Raw genomic sequence first — 22,613 nt, forward strand, 5'->3', positions numbered from 1 at the left:
GTGGCCAGGTTCTTGGACGCAGCCTTGGAGATGCTCTAAGCACTTACCTCTAAACCGACCTTCGTTTTCCTCAACTGCTTGTGTCAGTGTGGAGAAGGTATGTTTTTCTAGGAATTTGTCCATTTTGTCTAAGTTGTTGAATTTCTTGTCACATGAGTGTTCATATCATCATTTTTTCATCTCTGCAGCATCTGTATCTGTGTCTCCTTTTTCTTTCCTAAGACTGTTTATTTGTGCCTTCTTCCTTTTTTCCTTCTTCAGTCTTGCTAGGAGTCTTGTCAGCTTTATTAGTCTTTCAAGGAGCAAGCTGTTCTGTATTAGTGTATGTTTGTTTTCTAGTTCATTAGTTTTTGCTTTTATCTTTATCATTTCTTTTACTTCCTTGAAGTACAGTCTTTGTCTTTTTAACGTCTCAAAATGTAAACTTAGGTTTTTGATTGCCAACCAGCCTTTTCAAATGTAAGCACTGAAGGCTGACCCTCCAGTATTCCTGCAGCTGAATCCAGCAAGCTTTGATATATAGTCTTGTCGCTTTAATTCAGTTCTAAGGGTTTTTAAACTTTATGATTCTTTTTTGACCCACAAATTACTTAGTTTTTTTTTTTTTTCATTTCCAAGCGCATTGGTTTTGTTTTTCTCTAGTTACTTTTTAAAAAACCCAAATTCTAACTAAACTGCACTGTGGTCAGAGAACTTGGTCCACGATCTGTGTTGATACCCATTCGGTGACTGCTGGAACAGGGAGTGTGGCCTCCAGTTGCTACCTCAGCCCTAATAATTGTGTTGTGAACATATTCTATATTCTTGCTGTAATTTTGTCTACTTGATTTGTTAATTGCCGAGGAATGTGTGTGAAAATCCCCTGTGAGGATGGACTTGTCAGTTTCCCTGTTTTCAGGTGCTTTCAAGATTAGAAATTGTTCTCTCTTCCTGGTGGGCTGACCCTTTTATCATTATAACTGATAATGCTTTTCCTTCATCCACTAACATCTCCTTCATTACTAAGGTGGTGTCATATGCCTTTTCTTTTTTCCCACTTCTTCAGGTTTTTATTTTGTATTTTTCTCCTGGATAGAGTTTTAATTGCTGTTACATGGTGTATACATAATGTTGTACCCTGCTTTTTCCCCCATTATGAAAAACTATTTCTAAACATCCTTTGAAAGGCTGCCTAATATCTATCCATCATGTCGTCTAGTGTATTTTCTTCTGCAGCCTCCTATTGGCTCTTTATCCTTCTCCATGCCAGCCTTTCCACAAAAGTAGCTTCTAGCTGCAGTCCTCCCCAGTGGTCGGCCCTGGATCTGCATCTCTGCTGGTTCCTGCCCTAACAGCCTGCTCTGATCACAGAACTAGCAGCAGCAGGGCCTTCCTCCGAGGCCAGCCCTCCCAGTGCTGTGCTAACTCACCCACTCTGCACAGCCCCCTGGCGAGGTAGGCTCAGTTTCTACCCACATTTTTCAGACGGGAACTGTAAAAATGGTGTGGCGGAGGTATCGTCTGACCTCCTCTAACTTCACAATGGAGGAGGAGAATCAAGACTGATTGCTGTGAGGCAGAGGTCAGATACAGCCTCCTCTCGCCAGCCCTTTTTACCAATTCTCATACCAGCCCTCCCTCCCACGGCACTCTCTGTGTCTCTACTGAGTTCGATAATTTGTTGCAATGGTCACACATAACTCACAGACCATACTCACAGTTAGGGGATTTATAAGGGAAGTAACAGGTTACAATTCAAGTTCAGGAACGCTGAGGATACAGTTCTTTGATCAGGACAGCCTCTTCTCAGCTATGCCTGCAGGCAGGCCTCTCTCTGGCCCTTCGGCCTCTGCCCTGCTTGGTCAAGTGTTACAAAGCTCTGTTAGCTCTGCCAATAAGCGCCCTGAGGCATCCCACTCTGCCAGCAAGCCTTGGCCCAAAGGCGCACAGCACTAACTCTGGGGGTTGACAAACCCAGCTCCACCAGGTGCCCAAAGGCACTCAGCTTTCTTGCTCTTCTCACTCCATGGGCCAGGAAGCCCACTGCGCTGCCTCCTGCTGGTCTCCTGCCTCTGCTGCCACTGTTTTCTGCTGCCACTTTTCGCTGTCTTCTGTGTTACAGCTCTCTCTCTCTCTCTCTGTCTGCCTCTCTGTCTCATACTTACAGGAGTTTCTCAATGCAGCGATCCCGGGTCCAAAGGATGTGCTCCATTCCTGGCTCTTCTTTCTTGGTGGTGGTTAGATCCTCTCCTCCTGCCTCTGGTTTGGCTCATTTTAAGCCTAGTGGGATGGCGAAACTGACGAATCCCCTTGTTAGGGTTCCATACACCTTATTTGCATAGTCCCACTCAATCATTGCTTGTGAGTAACAAAGGCTATGGCTAGAAAAGCCACATTAAGTAATTCATTGCACCGCAGGCTACCCCCCTGGCTCTTCTAGCCACTGGCACTTTCATACTTGAAGGATTAACTTCCCCCTCCCAATCGTTTTACCAGTCCAAAACAGTCATTTACAATAAAGAGCCCTAAGGGTGAAATTACTCAGGTACCAGCCACTCAGGTCTGCTGCAGGTGTCCATCTGATCTGGTCGGATTCTCCAGAAGTCATGTGTCTTCATCCTTTCTGGCCACTGATAAAATTTAACTGAGAGAAGATTATTCCCTTGTTCTGTCTGTCTGTCTCTCTCTCTCGAGGTATCAGCATAATGTTAGCTTGCACCTGCTGCGTAACCCATTTGTTCATTCCTGGAGTTTACCAAATTCAAGTATTTATCTTACCGGACCTCTCTCTGGCATTTGAAAATGTTCATTTGCTCCTTGACACTCCTCCCTGCCGAAAAGGAGAGTTAAGCCAGGTCCTGTTGTTTGACCCTGTTTCCATATCCTTGTCCCTCCCGTGTACGGAGCTGTATGTCCTGCATTCAGGCTTCATACCAGGCTGGGTGGGCTTCTTATCAAGCAGGTCCAATGACGGTAACATGACCTGTGGATGCATGTTTCCCCCCACTCAGCCAAGTCCATTGAGAGCAGTGACAGCCTCCACTCACCCATAGAGCCTCCCATTTTGACCTTGGGTACAGCACTCCTTACAGAGTGTTGTTCAGCAAGTGACATTGGTAGCCAGGATAGAACTGGGGTGGAAGGTGGAGAGCAGCAAGTAGTTGTAGCTCCATGCTTTACCCTGAGAGCTAACACTTTTCACTAAGTTTGTTTGCATTCCTGAATTTAAAAAATAAATACACCTGAAATGTAGACGCTAAACACTAGAACCTAAAACTTAGTTCAGCTCAAGTGCACCATAATTTTTATCCACCAAATAACAGTTTCTTGGATGTCTGCAAATTGTTCCTCTTGGTATACCTGAATTTGATAAGTGATCCTGGGAGTACAGAGAAGTCAAGGTCAAGGCGTGTCTGCCAAAAACCATCTTAGTTTGAACTACTGAATATAAATGAATTCCTGTCTCTTAGTTCCAGGAATCTCTGATCTTTGCAGAGGGATTGTCACGTGTCTAAAGGAAGCCGGGGTGCTTTCAGTGGCTGCTTCGGGGCGCTGTCCCATATTCCTGGGCTGGGTGGGTTGGTTCCGTGGCTGTGGCTTGGGACCACTCTCGACTCTGCGGTTAGGCTGGCTGTCTCCTGAGACTCCCAAGACTCCCGGTCTGCCCGTGAGTCCACAGTGAGTCTTCTTGGGGTTTCATCGAAGATCCCATTGGGTGGCAACAGAGAGCACTGAAGGGGAAGTAAAAAGGAAATAACCCTTGCTTTGCTTCCTTCATGGTAGAAAATAAGGAGCATTAGGAAGAATTTTTGCCCTCTCATTCTCCTCAACCCACTGCTTACCCTTTAAAAAAACAACAACAACAAAAAAAAAACCCCTGCCATAGAGTCTGTTCTGACTCATGAGACCCTGGTAGTACAGCTGCTGACGAAGAAGTTGGCAGTTCAAATCCACCAGCCGCTCCTTGGAAACCCTATGGGGCAGTTCTGCTGTGTCCCATAGCGTCACTCTGACTGTTTGCCTTAAAAAAAAAAAAATTTTTTTTTTTTGCCTTAGCACCTCTAAAATAAGATGGTTGGACCAGAAGACCAGACAGCCAAGCCCCATGTCTTCTGTTCTCTGTTACAGTTGCTAACAGCACCAGTCCTCCAGCTAGAAACTTGAGAGCCATCTGCCTTGCCCTGCCCACATCCAGGGAGTCACCTTTGAACTCTGTCTCCAGCCTCTTCCTCTTCTACATCCCGCCACCACCATGCTAGTTCAAGCCTCACCTCTCTCTAGGACTCCTCCAGTAGCTGGTGGGTTCTGTTGTTTGTAGCCAGCACGTACTCTCTAGGGTCACGTCTCCCTCCTGTGCTTTAAACCTGCGAGTGACAGTGACAACTGTCCATGAAGGCTGACATCATGGTCCCTCATCTGGCCCTGCCTCTCTCTTTAGCCTCTTTGCTGCTCCTTTTCTCACCGGCTTACCCTCAGCTACTTAGGGCTGCTTCAAGCTCCTCCACACACTGCCCTGCTGCCCACGTCAGGCCTTCACACCTGGTTCCCTTGCCTAAAGCTGCCATCTCTTTTCCTTTTCCTCCCCATCTACCTCCACATCCTGCTGACTCTTTCAGACTCAGCTTTCCTTCCCTGCCCCTCCTTACTCTCCATCTGAAAAAGCACCATGTGACCCTTGTGCTACTTGGTTCTCCAGCCCCACTGACTCCCTGTCACCACCTCACTTACTGCCCCAGTGGTCCTTGTGCATTGAGGACTGAGTGCCAGGCCCACAACTTTTTTCTATCTCTCCCTGTCCCTGCCATCCCACCAGTGACCGCAGTACATGTAGGTATCTCCCTGACCCCTCTGCTCCAGCGGCCTCAGCCACCCACTGCCATGTTCACGCCCTGGGCTTTGTCATCATTTGAGACAGCTCCACTCGCAGAGCTAGAATTCAGATATCTCAGTCCATGAGGAGAACTTCCTGTCCCTCCAGCTGGCGTGATCTGTGACGACTCCGTGCTCGCTCTCTCTCTCAGACTTCAAGTTTCCCTTCCTTTATGAATCATCCTACCACTATATTAACGTGCATTAGACTTTTCCATCTTAAACCCTCCCTTCATTTCATAGCTCTTTCTGCTCCTATCTAATTCTCTGGCTCCTCTTTAGCAAAGCCCTTCCTGGAGTATTTGTACTCACTGTCTCCACCTCCTTTCTTACCCCCACTCTGCTCAGCCAACTCCTCAAAGGCTTTCTTCCTCTCATTGCATGAAACTGTCTTGTCCTGTCCCCAGTGAGCATCCACATAGCCAAGTCGTGTGGCCAGTGGTGAGTCCTCCACTTCCTGAAAATGTTTCCTTCAAACATTTTCCTCTTGTACCTCCTGGGACCCCTCACTCTCCTGGTATGGTGTACACTGGCTTCTTTTTTTTTTTTTTTGCCAACCTCACATCTGCACCCACTTCTGTGTTTGGGAGAGTCTCCCCTTTAGCTTATGAGCGGTTGGCAAACTACGCCCGGCCCGCAGCCTGTTTTTGTAAATAACGTTTTATTGGCACACAGCCACAACCATTCTTTTACATGTTGTCCATGGCTGCTTTCTTACTGCAGTGGTGGAGTTGAGTAGTTTTGATAGAGACTATGTGGCCCGCAGTACCTAAGATATTTACATATTTACTATCTGGCGCTTCCCAACAAAAATTGGCTGAGCCCTGAGAGGGTGTGGGCGTGTGACCCTGGCACTGCCAGTCTAATACACCTGCTGCAGAGGAGCCCTGTCTCACTGCCACAGCTGTGAGAAGGACGAGCTCCTGGGGTGCAGGGTCCATGGGACTAGCGCTGGCAGAGGCTGTGTATCTGCATGCGACCAGTTTGGTAGCAGGAAGTGGGGTATTGCTCCTGGCCAACTGGACTCCATCCTGTTTCTCCAACCCTTTAGGGATTCTCTGGGCCACCCAGTAGCCTTTTAATCAAGCTTTTTTTTCTGCTTAAATCAGCTACAGTTGATTTCTGTTGCTTACAACTAATAATCTGGACAGATACACCTGATGTTCCTTCCATCTCACTGACTGTTCTTTCTCTTCTCCTTTGCTGATTCTTTCTCCTCTTCACAACTCCGGATAGTGAAGTGAGAGATCTGCACTCATGCCTCAGGTGCCACATTCAGTTGCCTCGCTCTTCCGACCTCCGTGCCAAGACTCTATCCAGGCCATACTGCTTCCCCGAACTCAAGACTTTTGTATATCCAGCTGCCATTGAGACCTCTAGAAGGTTAAATATCTAAAACATACAACATGGAATCCAGAGCTCTTGATCTCCCACCTGCCCTACGTCCCCTACACTGCACGTGCTTTCTTGTCCCTGATTGCCCCAGGCCAGCCACCAACATTTCCTGCCGAGCCTCTTGCCGTAGTCTCACGTGACAGACACAGAGGTCACTGCATGGACCCTCGGCGTGAATGCACTTGGCAGGCTCCACCTGCCAGCTTCAGTGGGCTCAACTGTGAGAGGCTCCTTACCCAAGGTCCTGCCTTTCCCAGGGCAGCCCACTGGTGACTGAGCCAGGGGGATACAGAGCCCCCTCCCCCTGGCCATTTCTGCCCAAGGTGGGACTCTGCCAGGCACTCCTTGCTCCAGAGCTCCCAGCCAGGTGGGCTGAAGTTTTGTCAGGCCTGTTGTGCACTTTGACCTTTTCCTCTGCCCAGGTATCAGCCCCTGGTACACATCTTGCCCCCTGGGCTGGCACTCAGCGTCTTCTTTTGGAGAGCCCAGTCTGTGGCACCTCAGGTCTTCTTGCTTTCATCTTGTTCCCTCATGCCCACCCCCTACATCCTGTACATCTTCCATACTGTTAGAGTGAGTTTTGTAAAAATGAGCCTTTTTTAGAAGTCACTTCCCTGATAAAAACCTCCAGGGCCTCCCGTCCAGCTCAGAATAGAATTCAAAATCTGCCCAGAAGCAAGGCTGGCTTCCTGGGCGTGCCACCTGTACAGTCCCTTAAGATTTACGAGAGCTTGTGTTTGGTGTGATGCTCTGCTGTCACCATCCTGAAATTCTTAATTTTGACCAAGGGGCTCCCGTTTTTATTTTGCATTGGGCTCTGCAAATTATATAGTTGGGCTAGAAAAAAAAAATTTTTTTTTTTTTTACCTAGAAGGCTAGATATAACCTGGCTCCTACCTACCTCTGTAACCACATCTTTTGCCGTTCTCCTCCTTGCTCGCTTGCTTCCAGCCCACTCATCTGTTTGTACAGGGAAATGCCAAATTGTTCCTAGTGTCAGAGTCCTTGCTCTTGCTGCTCCTTAAGAGGCCTGGATCCCTCTGCATGACCTGCTTCCTCACTCCTCATTCAGGTCTGTGTTCAAGTTCACCTTCCCAGAGTAGCCACTTTGAGCTTTCTGGCCCCTACCCATCTCTCTGACTTGTCTCTGACCTCTGTGCTTTGACCCCTCACCTCCCCCACCCTCACCTAGTAAACAGCTGAGCCAGGATTTGAGTGCCCAGGCAAGCTGGCTCCTGAGCCTGCTCTCTTCACCACTGCACCAAGCTGCCCTAGAACTTTGTAGATAATGTGCGTGGTCTTCTGATGTTTCCCCCTTGGAAGTCACATAGTTTTTCCTGCCAGAACGCCTGAAGAATTCTTTCTTTATCCTTGAAGCTGAGTAGGTTGACTAGAGTCTGTCTTGCCATTGAGCACTCTTTATCAAATTTTCCCAGGAACACGATGTGTCCTTTGAAGCTGCAAATACAGTTCGTCTCCATTTCAGGTCAGTTCTCTCCTAATAGATCTTTGATGGCAGTGTCCATTCAGGGACACAAATTATCCTTATGTTGAATTGTCTTTGTCTCTCTTCCGATGCTATTAGCTTTGCTCTAATTGCCTTAGCTTTCATCTTTTTCTTCTGCATTCACTGTGTTTATCTAATTTGATTTTCAGCGATGTATATTCTGTTCCTGGCTGTTTTTAATGTATTTATTTGTTTCATAATGATGTGTTTTGGTCTACAGTTTGTTCCTATAGGTTGGGAATGTGCCTTTTCATCTTATTGTGTTTCATCGTCTCATCTTTGAGCTCTTCTGTTGGGAATGTGTTCTTATAAAGTTGTAAGGAATTTCCTTCTTTTCCTTGAGGTGTATTTTCTTCTCGAACAGAGACTTTGCTTTCAGGGGCCGTCTCCTTCCCCGTGTCTCTCTTTTTTCTTTTTGCCATACATGTTTGCAAACTTACCATGTCAATTGTTTTCCTTTGGTCTCTGGCTTAGATGGTTCTGTGCAGTTCTTATGTTTGCTTTGATAGAATGGGGATTCTGTCTTCCCAGTCTCTTGGCATTTCCTCTCTGTGTTCTCCCTCTGGCTATCATGTGAGGGCTGGTTGTCTGGGCGTTGGAGAGAATTTGGATACTGAGGGGAGCTGCAGCTGGGTAATCTTTGTCATTATCTAGATTCTTCTCCTTGTTGTTGGAATTGGGTGAAACGTCTTATACCAGAGCTAATTCTAGCTGCCCGAAGGTTATGTGTGCCCTCCTCATTGCAATGGGGAAGCCTCAAGCTCTGGATGTTTCCCTGCATCTGTGTGTCCCTGAGAGTATACACTGCCCAGTGTGGGCTTGACTCACTGACCGCCTTATCTGATTCTCTCTCTCTACCCAGCAAGATTGCAGTTTCTAGGTCTCAAAGGAAAAAGCGAAGGACATGCACCCAGGTGTTCCTTTCCAGCTTGCAAGCTGAGAATTCTCAGGATATAGCTCATCAGGAAGGTTTCTGGGGGCAGGGGCAGGCCTAGGAGCTCAATCTGGCAGCTACATTTTCCTCTAGAATCGTTCCCTGGGCTGCCAGTTCTTGAAGCATCCTGATTTCGAGAATGGCCCCTCCCATCTTTTGATGACTTCCTTCCTTCGCATTCCTTCTCCCTGCTTTTGTTTGTTTCTCATTTGATTAGGGATTGGGAGAGTGAAATTCATTGAGGACCCTTGAATCTGCCATTTGAACATAATTCTTTAATCCGTGTGGAATCGATTCTGTCGTGTGATGTGTGAGCAACAGTTGGTAAGAGGTAAGTTTTGATAGGGCTGTAAGGCATGGCCTGGGTTCCCCCTCTTCGGCTTCCTCTTCTTACTTTCTCTGGCTATTTGCAGATGCTTATTCTTCTAGGTAAATGTCAGCTTCAAAGAAAACCCATTTGGGATCTTGATTGGAGCAGCAGTAATTCAGCCCTCCCATTCCCTTTTCTACCGACTATCCATACATGAGAAAGTTACCAATTTGTTTATATTTGTTTGCCGTCAACCATGTTACTTAACTGCTCAGCCAATACCCCAGAGTTGTTTTTGGGAACAGAAGTTTTATCCCCTGCTGGTCACTCGTGGCTTTCCAGGCAGTTTGAACCTCTTTTGGCAGAAGCTGGGGTGGGGTAGAGGTCCAGGGTCCTACTGGGGAGGTGGCCGAAATAAGTGGAATCTCTGTCTCTGCCTGTACCTAGACCCATACGTATACCTCTACCCATTACAGTCGTACAGAGGTACCTGGAGTGCTGCAGCCCTTCTCTGCCCCTCCATCACTGTCAGGAACCTCTCAGCAGTGCCAAGGGAAACAGGTCAGCCCTGTAGTGGCCTCTCCACATAGGGCACTAGTGTGCTTCCAGGTTCCCCTGACTTGCTACCGGCAAATTGCCCTGTTTGCCTGACCTTAAAGACTTTCTAGGGTTTTCTTGGGGCATCCTGTCCACGTAACTCCCTGATGGGTCCCTGCTTCGTTCATGCTAAATCGTGGCAGAATTGTGTGAGCAGTATTTCTCTTAGATTGATCCCAGTGGCACCATATCCACCAGAAATCTCGCAGAGTTTCTAGGCCATTGTAGAAATGTTGTGGTGTGATGTTGTCAGACCTCCTCACCTGACTTCACAACGGGGAGGAGAGAAGATGAACATCAGCCCAAGACTGATTCCTATGAGGTGGAGGTCAGACACACCTCCACCCTCCAACCTTTTTACCACTTCTGACACCAGCCGTCCTTCCTATGGCACCCTCTACTTCTCTGCTGGGTTCGAAAATTTGTTGCAGTGGCGACACACAACTCACAGACAGTGCTCAACAATTATGGGGTTTATTAGGGAAGTACTAGGTTAGAACTGGGGATCCGCATCAACAGGCTACAGCTTGGAATCAGGATCAGGAAGCATTTAGGCAAAGTCTCCCTTCTTCGGTGTAGGACAGCCCTCTCAGCTCTTCTCGGCCATGTAGGGGTCCTCTTGGCTCCCTGAGGACAGGCTCCTCTCGGCCCCTTCAGGACAAGCCTCTTCTCTTGGCCCTTGGCCTGCCCTCTGCCCTGCTAGGGCAAGTGTTACAGAGCTGTTTGAGCTTTGCCAGTAAATGCCCAGAGGCACCCCACTCTGCCAGCAAGCTTCCTGCCCAAAGGCACTAAATGAATAATTAATTTCTTTCATAAGGATCAGCACCAGGCTGGTTCCTATGAGGCAGAGGTTAAAGATGTCCTAAAGGTCCACCTTTTCCAAGCTGCTGTCCCACTCCATCATCTCTAACATCCACTACTCCCTCTCCCCTCAGTACTCTCCCTCACGTCTTTGGGTTCCCTAATTCACCGCAACGCCTCCTGGAATTCACACACTGTACAAAGGAAATGGCTCATACACTTGTGTAGGCCGGCAGGTCCCAAATATGTGGGTCTGTGGCTGCGGGGGCTGACGCTGCTGGCTTACAAGGCTACGGAAGCTGGAGAATCAGGTCAGATGATAGGCTGTCAGCCCACGGGGCTGTGGAGGCCAACAAACCCCAGGATTGACAGGTCACACAGCAGGCCTCGGGCCCAAGAACCAGAGGTCACTTGATCACAAACTGGACACAGGATCCATATGGAGAGAGAGCCTGCCAGGTCATCCACACATATATCTTAGATGCAGGCCATCCTCCAGGGAAGGGCGTAACTTAAGAGTGGGACTTGAGTCCTGCCCTCCTGCTAGGCTGTGACACAAGACACACCCTCCACCAGTCCTGCCTCATCAACATGTAGAGGTCAGAATCCACAACACATAAAATGGGGGACAGCCACACAACATTGGGAATCATGGCCTAGCCAAGTTGACCCATAACCCCAACCATCACAGGTTCCATATACCTTGTTTGCGTAGTCCCACTCAGTCATTGTGCATGAGTCACAAACACCATGGCTAGAAGGGCTATATTAAGAAATTCATTACACTGCAGACACACAGCTCTCTCGCTCCATGAGTCGGCTTGCCTCTTGTAGCTGTCTCGTTTGATAGGTCGGGAAGCCCACCACACCGTCTTGTACCGATCTCCTGGTTCTGCTGCTGCCTTTCTCTGCCACTCTTGCCGCCACTTCTTGCCATCTCATGCTTTCTCTGGTGTTAAAGCCCTCTCTCTTGAGTCTAAAAAGTTCTCAGTGCAGGGACCCCGAATCCAAAAGACATGCTTTCTTGGTGGTAGTGAAGTCCCATCTTTCCACCTCCGGAATGGCTCATTTTAAGCCTAGCAGGATGGCAAACTGACCAATCCTGTCATTAAGGTTCCATTCATCTTATTTATATGATTCCACCCCCGCAAGTGTTCCATGTAGCTTATTTGCATTGTTAGCAAGCTGTCTGATCCCCTTGGTGGGCCACAAGCACCTTTTTTTACATACTCCCACCACGTCGCTGAGCCGGAGTTCCAAGACCATGCATGGCTAAAAGGGCCATGTTTAATTCACTGCACCACAGATGTTGATGGCAGCCTTCTTGTTTTCCAACAATAGTAAAGGTATTTCCCCATTTGTCTACTCTGTGGTCATTCCTATGGGGTCAAGGTGAAGTCAGAATGTGGGCTCAGTGGCCACCCTTGTCACAAAGCAGAAGTTTGGCAGGCATGTGGATGAGACACAGCGGCACTAGGGAGAGGCAAAATAGTGAAAGTGAAGACAGCCCTCGGAGTTACTGATGAGATAATCACATAAAGTGAATGGCCCTGAGCTTCCTCCCTTCACTAGATATCTCTTTTTATTTTTCCCCAAAATGTTGCCTCCATGTTGAAAATTCATTTTGTCAAAAATTCTCTTCTTCAATAAAAGCAGCCAACACTTTGATAAGTCTGTAAAAACATATACATAAAGTATACAAAGGTAGGAAAAAAAATTATCAATAGGAAACTTTAAAAAGGAACCACTAGTGAAATAGAAAGGAGTTCTGGTGGTGAAATGGTTAAGAGCTTGTTTCCTAACCAAAAGGTCAGGGGTTGGAACCCACCAGCAGCTCTGTGGGAGAAAAGACCTGGCGATCTGCTTCCATAAAGAATAAAAACAAAAAAACCAAACCCAGTGCCGTTGAGTCGATTCCGACTCATAGTGACCCTATAGGACAGAATAGAACTGCCCGATAGTTTCCAAGGAGCGCCTGGTGGATTCGAACTGCCAACCTCTTGGTTAACAGCCATAGCACTTAACCACTACGCCACCAGGGTTTCCTCCATAAAGAATACAGCCTTGGAAATCCTATGGGGCAGCTCTGCTCTGTCCTATAGGTTCACTGAGTCGAAATCGACTCGACGGCACACTAGAACAGTGAGGTAGGAGCCCGGGTGAAGGCTATCACAGAAGCCAGAAGAAAGTGTTTCCAAAGTGGATTATTTGGTGCCAAGCCATTCTGCGGGGAAACAGTAGTGTCTTCCACAGATGGTGCTGGGACAGCTGGATCTCCACATGCAAAAGAATCAGGTGGAACCCTGACCTCATACTATATACAAAAACAACTCAAAACAGATCAAAGACCTAAATATGAAAACTAAACTCTAAAGCATTTAGAAGGAAATGGAGGAGTAAATCTTTGTGACCTTGGAGTTGGGATAGAATTCTTAGATACGACACCAAAAAAACAGGCAATCAAAGGAAAAAATAAGTTGGACTTGACAGAAATTAAAAACTTTTGTGCTTCAAAGGATACCATCAAGAAAGTAAAAAGTAAACCCACAGAATGGGAAAAAATATTTGCAAATCATATATTTTATAAGGTTTTCGTGTCGAAAACATATGCTCTTTTAACTCAATAATAAAAAGACAAATAACCTAATTAAAAAATAGGCAAAAAATCTCAATAGGCATTTCTCAAAAAATATGTAGATAAATATATATACAAATGGTCAATAAGCACGTGAAAACAGGATCAACATCATTAGTCCTTGTTAGGTACCCTTGAATCGGTTCTGACTCAAACAACAGGATGAAACACTGCCTAGTCCTGTACCATCTTCACAATCATTGCTGTGTTTGAGCCCATTATTGCAGACACTGTGTCAGTCTGTCTCGTTGAGGGTCTTCCTCTTTTTCGCTGACCCTCTACTTTACCAAGCATGATGCCCTTCTCCAGGGGCTGGTCCCTCCCGATAACGTGGCCACACTACGTTGCTGTCCTCGCTTCCAAGGAGCACTCTGGCTTTATTTCTTCCAAGACAGACTTGTTTGTTCTTCAGGCACTCCATGGTGTATTCAATGTTCTTTGCCAAAACCATAATTCTAAGGCGTCAATTCCTCTTCGGCCTTCCTTATTCATTGTCCAGCTTTCACATGCATATGATGCGATTGAAAATACCATGGCTTGGGTCAGGTGCACCTTAGTCTTCAAGGTGACATCTTTGCTTTTCAACACTTTGAAGAGGTCCCTTGCAGCAGATTTGCCCAATGCAACGTGTCTTTTGATTTCTTGACTGCTGCTTCCATGGCTGTTGATTGTGGATCCAAGTAAAATGAAATCCTTGACAACTTCAGTCTTTTCTCGGTTTATCATGATGTTGCTCATTGGTCCAGTCGTGAGGATTTTTGTTTTCTTTATGATGAGGTGCAATCCATACTGAAGGCTGTGGTCTTTGATCTTCATTAGTAAGTGCTTCCAGTCGTCTTCACTTTTAGCAAGCAAGATTGTGTCATCTGCATAATGCAGGTTGTTAATGAGTCTTCCTCCAATCCTGATGCCCTGTTCTTCATATAGTCCAGCTTCTCTATGCCAAGAAATACGGAAGACAGCTTCCTGGCCAACTGACTGGAAGAGATTCATGTTTATGCCCATTCCCAAGAAAGGTGATCCAACCGAATGTGGAAATTATAGAACAATATCATTAATATCCCACGCAAGCAAAATTTTGCTGAAGATCATTCAAAAACGGCTGCAGCAGTATATCGACAGGGAACTGCCAGAAATTCAGGCCGGTTTCAGAAGAGGCCATGGAAGCAGGGATATCATTGCTGATGTCAGATGGATCCTGGCTGAAAGCAGAGAATACCAGAAGGATGTTTACCTGTGTTTTATTGACTGTGCAAAGGCATTCGACTGTGTGGATCAGAGCAAACGGTGGATAACATTGTGAAGAATTGGAATTCCAGAACACTTCTAATTGTGCTCACGAGGAACCTTTACATAGATCAAGAGGCAGTTCTTCGGACAGAACAAGGGGATACTGAGTGGTTTAAAGTCAGGAAAGGTGTGCGCCAGGGTTGTATTCTTTCAACAGATGAATGGATAAACACAATGTCATCCATTCATACAATGGCATATTACTCAGTCATAAAGAGAAATGAAGTTCTGATACATGTCACAAGGTCAAAGAACCTGGGAAACATTATGCTGTGTGAAGTTTTGGATATGAAAGGACAAATCCTGTACAATGCCACTTATATGAGATATGTAGAATAGGCAAATGCGTAGAGACAAAAGTTTATTAGTAGTTTCAGCGGCTGGGGGAATGGGGAGTTACTAAGTTGCTAAAACGTGGATGAACATGGAAACCATGATGCTGAGTGAAATAAACCAAACACCAAAGAACGAATATTGCATAATCCCACTTACATGAAAGACCTAGATTAGGCAAATGCCTAGTATCAGAAGGCAGATTAATAGTTTCCATGGGCTGGGGGAAGAGAGAATGGGGAGTTAATGCTTAAAGGGTAGGGAGTTTCTCATTCTATGAAGCCACCGTATCCCTGATAACAAAACCAGGTAAAGACACCACAAGAAAAGAAAATTGTAGACCTATATCCCTCATGAATGTAGATGTAAAAATCCTCAACAAAATTCTAGCCAATCGAATTCAACAACATATCAAAAAAAAAACAATTCCCCATGACCAAGTGGGATTCATACGAGGTATGCAGGGATGGTTCAACATTAGAAAAACAATTAATGTAATCCATCACATAAATAAAACAAAAGACAAGAACCACATGATTTTAACAATTGATGCAGAAAAGGTATTTGACAAAGTCCAACACCCATTCATGATAAAAACTCTCAGCAAAATAGGAATTGAAGGAAAATTCCTCAACATGATAAAGGGCATCTATACAAAGCCAACAGCCAACATCACTCTAAATGGAGAGAGCCTGAAAGCATTTCCCTTGAGAACGGGAACCAGACAAGGATGCCCTTTATCACCGCTCTTATTCAACATTGTGCTAGAGGTCCTAGCCAGAGCAATTAGGCTAGACAAAGAAAGAAAGGGCATCCAGATTGGCAAGGAGGAAGTAAAATCATCTCTATTTGCAGATGACATGATCTTATACACAGAAAACTCTAAGGAATCCTCCAGAAAACTACTGAAACTAATAGAAGAGTTCAGCAGAGTATCAGGATACAAGATAAACCTACAAAAGTCAGTTGGATTCCTCTACACCAACAAAAAGAACATCGAAGAGGAAATCACCAAATCAATGCCATTTACAGTAGCCCCCAGGAAGATAAAATACTTAGGAATAAATCTTGCCAGAGATGTAAAAGACTTATACAAAGAAAACTATAGTACACTTCTGCAAGAAACCAAAAGAGACTTACATAAGTGGAAGAACATACCTTGCTCATGGATAGGAAGACTTAACATTATAAAAATGTCTATTCTACCAAAAGCAATCTATACATTTAATGCAATTCTGATCCAAATCCCAAGGACATTTCTTACTGAGATGGAGAAACAAATCACCAATTTCATACGGAAGGGAAAGAGGCCCTGGGTAAATAAGGCATTACTGAAAAAGAAGAACACAGTGCCTTACTTTACCTAATTTGAGAACCTATTATACCGCCACAGTAGTCAAAACAGCCTGGTACTGGTACAACAACAGATACATGGACCAATGGAACAGAATTGAGAATCCAGACATAAATCCATCCACATATGAGCAGTTGATATTTGACAAAGGCCCCCAAACAGTTAAATGGGGGAAAAGACAGTCTTTTTAACAAACGGTGCTAGCATAACTGGATATCCATCTGCAAAAAAAATGAAACAAGACCCATACCTCACTCCACGCACAAAAACTAACTCAAAATGGAACACAGACCTAAATACAAAACCTAAAACGATAAAGATCATGGAAGAAAAAAATAGGGACAATGTTAGGAGCCCTAATACATGGCATAAACAGTATAGAAAACGTTATAAAGAACGTAGAAGAAAAACTAGGTAACTGGGATCTCCTAAAAATCAAACACTTATGCTCATCCAGAGACTTCACCAAAAGAGTTAAAAAGACTCCCTACAGACCGGGAAAAAGTTTTTAGCTATGACATTTCTGATCAGCGCCTGATCTCTAAAATCTACACGATACTGCAAAAACTCAACTGCAAAAAGACAAACAACCTAATTAAAAAATGGGCCAAAGAGATGAATAGACACTTCACTAAAGAAGACATTCAGGTAGCTAACAGATATATGAGGAAATGTTCACGATCATTAGCCATTAGAGAAATGCAGATCAAAACCACAATGAGATTTCATCTCACTCCAACAAGGCTGGCATTAATCCAAAAAACACAAAAGAATAAATGTTGGAGAGGCTATGGAGAGATTGGAACACTTCTACAGTGCTGGTGGGAATGTCAAATGGTACAATCACTTTGGAAATCTATCTGGCGCTTCCTTAAAAAGCTAGAAATAGACCTACCATACGATCCAGCAATCCCACTACTCGGAATATATCCTAGAGAAATAAGAGCCTTTACACGAACAGATATATGCACACCTATGTTTACTGCAGCACTGTTTACAATAGCAAAAAGCTGGAAGCAACCAAGGTGCCCATCAGCGGATGAATGGATAAATAAACTATGGTATATTCACACAATGGAATACTACGCATCGATAAAGAACAGTGAGCAATCTGTGAAACATTTAATAACATGGTGGAACCTGGAAGGCACTATGCTGAGTGAAATTAGTCAGTTGCAAAAGGACAAATATTGTATAAGACCACTATTACAAGAACCTGAGAAATAGTTTCAGAAGAAAACATTCTTTTGTGGTTACAAGAGGGGGGAGGGAGGGAGGGTGGGAGAGGGGCATTCACTAATTAGTAGATAAGAACTACTATAGGTGAAGGGAAAGACAGCACACAATACAGGGGAGGTCAGCACAATTGGACTAAAGCAAAAGCAAAGAAGCTTCCTGAATAAACTGAATGCTTCGAAGGCCAGCGTAGCAGGGGCAGGGGTCTGGGGACCATGGTTTCAGGGGACATCTAAGTCAATTGGCATAATAAAATCTATTAAGAAAATATTCTGCATCCCACTTTGAAGAGTGGTGTCTGGGGTCTTAAACGCTAGCAAGCAGCCATCTAAGATGCATCAATTGGTCTCAACTCACGTGGAGCAAAGGAGAATGAAGAGCACCAAGGACACAAGGTGATTATGAGCCTAAGAGACAGAAAGGGCCACATGAACCAGCGACTACATCATCCTGAGACCAGAAGAACTAGATGGTGCCCGGCTACAACCGATGACTGCCCTGACAGGGAGCACAACAGAGAACCCCTGAGGGAGCAGGAGAGCCATGGGATGCAGACCCCAAATTCTCATAAGACCAGACTTAATGGTCTGACTGAGACTGGAAGGACCCCAGTTGTCATGGCCCCCAGACCTTCTGTTGGCCCAGGACAGGAACCATTCCTGAAGCCAGCTCTTCAGACATGGATTGGACTGGACAATGGGTTGGAGAGGGATGCTGGTGAGGAGTGGGCTTCTTGGATCAGGTGGACACTTGAGACTATGTTGGCATCACCTGCCTGGAGGGGAGATGGGAGGGTGGAGGGGGTTAGAAGCTGGTGAAAAGGACATGAAAAGAGAGAATGGAGGGAGAGAGCAAGGCTGTCTCATTGGGGGGAGAGTAATTGGGAGTGTGTAGCAAGGTGTATATAAGTTTTTGTGTGAGAGACTGACTCGATTTGTAAACTTTCACTTAAAGCACAATAAACATTATTTTAAAAAGAAAAGGGTAGGGAGTTTCTCTTTGAGGTGATGAAAATACTCTGGAACCTAGATAGTGGTGATAGTTGCACAACGTTGTAAATGTACTAAATGCCACTAATGGTAAATTTTATCTTATGCATATTTTACCACAATAAAACGATTGATCAAATGCCCTCCGAACATTTAGCTGACAACCTTCTACATGGCTAATAGCCTGGTCCTCAAACTCTTTGAACTAAGTTCCTTTCTGACTGTCGTGGTTACTGTGTCGCGGACTCCGGAGCTGGCATCCCGGTCGGCTTCCTCCAGTGCCTGCGTGCCAGCCAGTCTGGCCAGCTACAACTTTGCACAGGCGATGCAAAGCCTGCTTTCACGACTTAAGGTAATTGGTTAATTCAGCAGCTGTTTTATTGGGCTTTTTAAAACTTCGGAGAGAATTCACATACCGTACAAGTCACTCCTTTAAAGTGTGCGATTCAGTGGCATTAACTGCATTCACAGTGTTGCACAAAATAAACCCCATGCCCATTAGCAGCCACTCCTCCATCTCCCCCTCCCCAGTCCTAAGCAGCTACTAATCTCTGTTTTGTCTCTTTAAAACCAAACCAAACCTGTTGCCCTCAAGTCAGTTCTGACTCATAGCAACCCTACAGGACAGAGTGTAACTGCCCCATAGGGTTTCTCTGAGCAGCTGGTGGGTTTGAACTGCTGACCTTTTGGTTAGCAGCCGTAGCTCTTAACCACTGTGCAACTGGGGCTCCTCTGCCTCTATAGAGTTACCTATTTTGGACATGATATATAAATGGAATCATGCAAGATGTGACCTTTGGTGTCTGACTTCTTTCACTTAGCATAGTGTTTTCAAGGTTCGCCCATGCAGCATGTATCAGGATTTCATTTTTCTGTCCTTTTTGTGCCATTTTAACCACTTTTAAATGTCCAATTCAATGGCATTAATTACATTCACTGTGTTGTACAATCTCAACTGATACTCCGTCAATTCCTGGAGCCTTGTTTTTCGCCAACGCCTTCAGAGCTTTTTTTTTTCAGAGCAGCTTGGACTTCTTCCTTCAGTGCCATCGGTTCCTGATCATATGCCACCTCTTGAAATGGTTGAACATCGACTAATTCTTTTTGGTAGAATGACTCTGTGTATTCCTTCCATCTTCTTTTGATGCTTCCTGCGTCTCTTAATATTTTCCCCATAGAATCCTTCACTGTTGCAACTCGAGGCTTGAATTTTTTCTTCAGTTCTTTCAGCTTGAGAAACGCCGAGCTTCTTCTTCCCTTTTGGTTTTCCATCTCCAGCTCTTTGCACATCTAATTTATAATACTTTACTTTGTCTTCTCGAGAGGCCCTTTGAAATCTTCTGTTCAGTTCTTTTACTTCATCAATTCTTCCTTTTGCTTTAGCTGCTCAACACTCAAGAGCAAGTTTCAGAGTCTCTTCTGACATCCATCTTGGTCTTTTCCTTCTTTCCTGTCTTTCTTAAGGACCTCTTGCTTTCTTCGTGGATGATGTCCTCGATGTCATTCCACAACTCGTGTGGTCTTCGAAGGGTCACTAGTGTTCAGTGCATCAAAGCTGTTCTTCAGATGGTCTCTAAATTCAGGTGGGATGTACTCCAGGTCATACTTTGGCTCTTGTGGACTTGCTCTGATTTTCTTCAGTTTCAGCTTGAACTTCCATAGGAGCAATTCATGGTTTGTACCTTATACCTTAAGGAAGGGAGGGGGTGAGGGGAGGGCGGTGGGAGCACTGTCTTAGTTCTCTAGTGCTGCTATAACAGGAATATTTTTTTCTTTAACAAAGAAAAAAATTTTTTTCTCACAGGAGGCTAGAAATCCAAATTCAGAGTGCAGGCTGTAGGGGAAGGCTTTCTCTCTCCGACTGCTCTGGTGGAAGGTCCTTGTTTCTTCTGAGCTTCTGCTCCTGGACGGTCTTCATGTGGCTTGGCATCTCTCTTCCCCATCTGTGCTCTGCTTACTTGTTTAATCTCTTATATCTCAAAAGAGATTGACTGAAGATGCATCCTACAGTAATCCTGCCTCATTAACATGACAAAGAAAACCCGTTCAGAAATGGGATTAGAACCAAAGGCATGGAAGTTAGGATTTACAGCACATATGTTGGGAGGACACAATTCAGTGTATAACAATCACTTTTTTCCTCTTTCCTCACATGTTTTCATTTCTCACTGTTGGGGTAGCCATCACTGGGGCTCTCTTCAGTCCCCTTTGTGACCACAGCTGCGTGGTCTGGAGAGCGTGGCACCCTTGTGCCTCTGGGGAATGTGCTGCTCCGCGCTCAAGACCAAGCACTGAGGACGTAGGCCACCAAGGTGGTGCCTCATCAGGGTGGTCCTTGGATGTTTGTGTGGGCAGAACTGCCCTTTGAACCATCAAGGGTTTGGGTCCTTTACTCCCTCCACTAGGAAAAGGAGACTCTTGGAGACTTCTTTGGAACCTGTGTAGTCTGTACAGGTCAGACTGTGCTGGCCGAGGGGCCGGAAGCTCTTGGGGTACTGAAACCAGGCTTGACGTCCCATCATGGAGCCACTTCTCATTTGAAACGCATATCCAGAGACTAGTTCCGAAGCCAGGTTCTTTTCCTCTTTCCTAGTCTCTACCCTGGGCAGCGTTTGCTCTCGGTGACGAGCTGGAAAGTGAAACTGTGCCTGGTCAGCTGCAGGCTGAGTAACCATATTGTGTAGGGTTACCTTACCTCCTCCCTAGTATGGGTCACGGCCCACACGTCATATCCTTTTAAAGCATAAAGAGGTCATAAGTTCAAAAACCTTAAAAATACCTATTTACATCCCAACCTTGTCCTTCTTGAAAACAGAACCTCGCTAATTTCCTTCCACCCCTTGGTTGTATTTAACAGGCATTTCTTGTGGCCTGTGGTTTGTCCTTGGCCCCATGGTGTTAAAATTATTTGGGGAGTATAAACGAGAGCTCCACAGAAGCCAGACCTTTCCAGGACCCAGGAAGCCCCCTGTTATTCAGGGTGTGAATCATGTTGTGAGTTGTGTGAAAGTGGGGAGTCTAGTCTGTCCGCGACTGCAAACTAACTGGAAGGTTCTGGGCAGCCTTTTTCTGGGCTTGCTGTGCTGCTGTCATGCCCTCCTTTCCCATCCTTTACACATGGAAGTCTAGTAAGCCAGTCCCAAAGGCTGAACTGGTCGGCCACACCTAGTTTATCAGGACCCAAGACTCAGAAATGTGTGTTCTTGTGACATGCACTGGTTGAGTTTCCAGTTGGTACAGCCAGAGCGTGCCCTGGTCCCCTTCACTGCCCAGTCTCCCTGGAATAGATGAGAGGGGCAGTGACTGGCAGAGATGCGAGCCCTACGGGCCAGGAGGATTCTTGGCTGAGGACACAGGGCAAGAATGGTCTTGCCCTTGCCATTTTTTCATGTCTGCTGCTAAAGGGTGCCTGTGATCCTGAGGCCTCTGTACACCGCCTGCAGATGACCGCTTTGTGACCTGGCCATAGAGTATCCTGGCAAAACACTGGCCCCAGGGTGCAGGAAATTGCCAAGGCGGGATCTGCTCCCATCAATGGAATAGGGGGCTGTCTTCTGTCCCAGCAGGAAGGCGGGTAGGGAGGGCTGTGGCCCTCTCCAGGTGCGGAGTCTTGGGAAGGAGCATCTCATGACAAGGCAGACCAGTCTGGAGTTGCTTCCTTCTTGTACCAGAGCCCTGGGCAGCAGTTAGAGACTTGCTCTGTGCTGGGCACCCCCCCAGCCTGCCTGACGGTGCTGACTTTTTCTGCAAACTGATGTGTTCTTTGTGATACTTACATACTTGTTTAATACTTCAGGGAAGAAAAGTCAGAAGACCAAGACCTCCAGGGCCTCAAGGATAAGCCCCTGAAGTTGAAGAAGTTGAAGAAGGATAAGAAAGAAGACAAAGAGGGCAAACATGAGCCTGTGCAGTCTGCCCACCACTCTGCTGAGCCAGCTGAGGCAGGCAAGGCAGAGACGTCCGAAGGGTCAGGCTCTGCTCCGGCCGTCCCAGAGGCCTCTGCCTCCCCCAAACAGCGGCGCTCAATCATTCGCGACCGGGGACCCATGTATGACGATCCCACCCTGCCTGAAGGTTGGACACGAAAACTGAAGCAAAGGAAATCTGGCCGCTCCGCTGGGAAGTATGACGTGTATTTGATCAAGTAAGTAAGAGCAGCTCCTGTCTCTGTGGGGTCTGGAGGGCTGCGAGGGTTGGGGGTGGGGCAGGTGCGCAGAAACTGGTGGGAGTGTGTAGCCCCGCCTCCTGGGGCGAGGCAGGCCAGGCCTTAAATAAGTCCAAGGCCAGACCACCAGATGTGTTAGGCCTGTGTCCAGAAGGCCAGGACACAATGCCCACCAGATGTGTTAGAAGGCCTGTGTCCAGAAGGCCAGGACACAGTGCC

General features: G+C 46.1%; 1 protein-coding gene across 1 annotated transcript in view; it reads left to right on the plus strand.

Moving 5' to 3' along the window:
• Positions 1-22,613, plus strand: part of MECP2 (methyl-CpG binding protein 2) — a 68,289-nt gene that overhangs the window by 36,150 nt on the left and 9,526 nt on the right. Inside the window, exon 2 of the mRNA XM_049871721.1 lies at positions 22,026-22,373. Within this exon, the coding sequence (XP_049727678.1) occupies positions 22,026-22,373 (348 nt within the window). The remainder of the gene's footprint in view (positions 1-22,025; positions 22,374-22,613) is intronic.

Source organism: Elephas maximus, chromosome X (genome assembly GCF_024166365.1).
Source record: "Elephas maximus indicus isolate mEleMax1 chromosome X, mEleMax1 primary haplotype, whole genome shotgun sequence".
Taxonomy (NCBI): Eukaryota; Metazoa; Chordata; class Mammalia; order Proboscidea; family Elephantidae; genus Elephas; species Elephas maximus.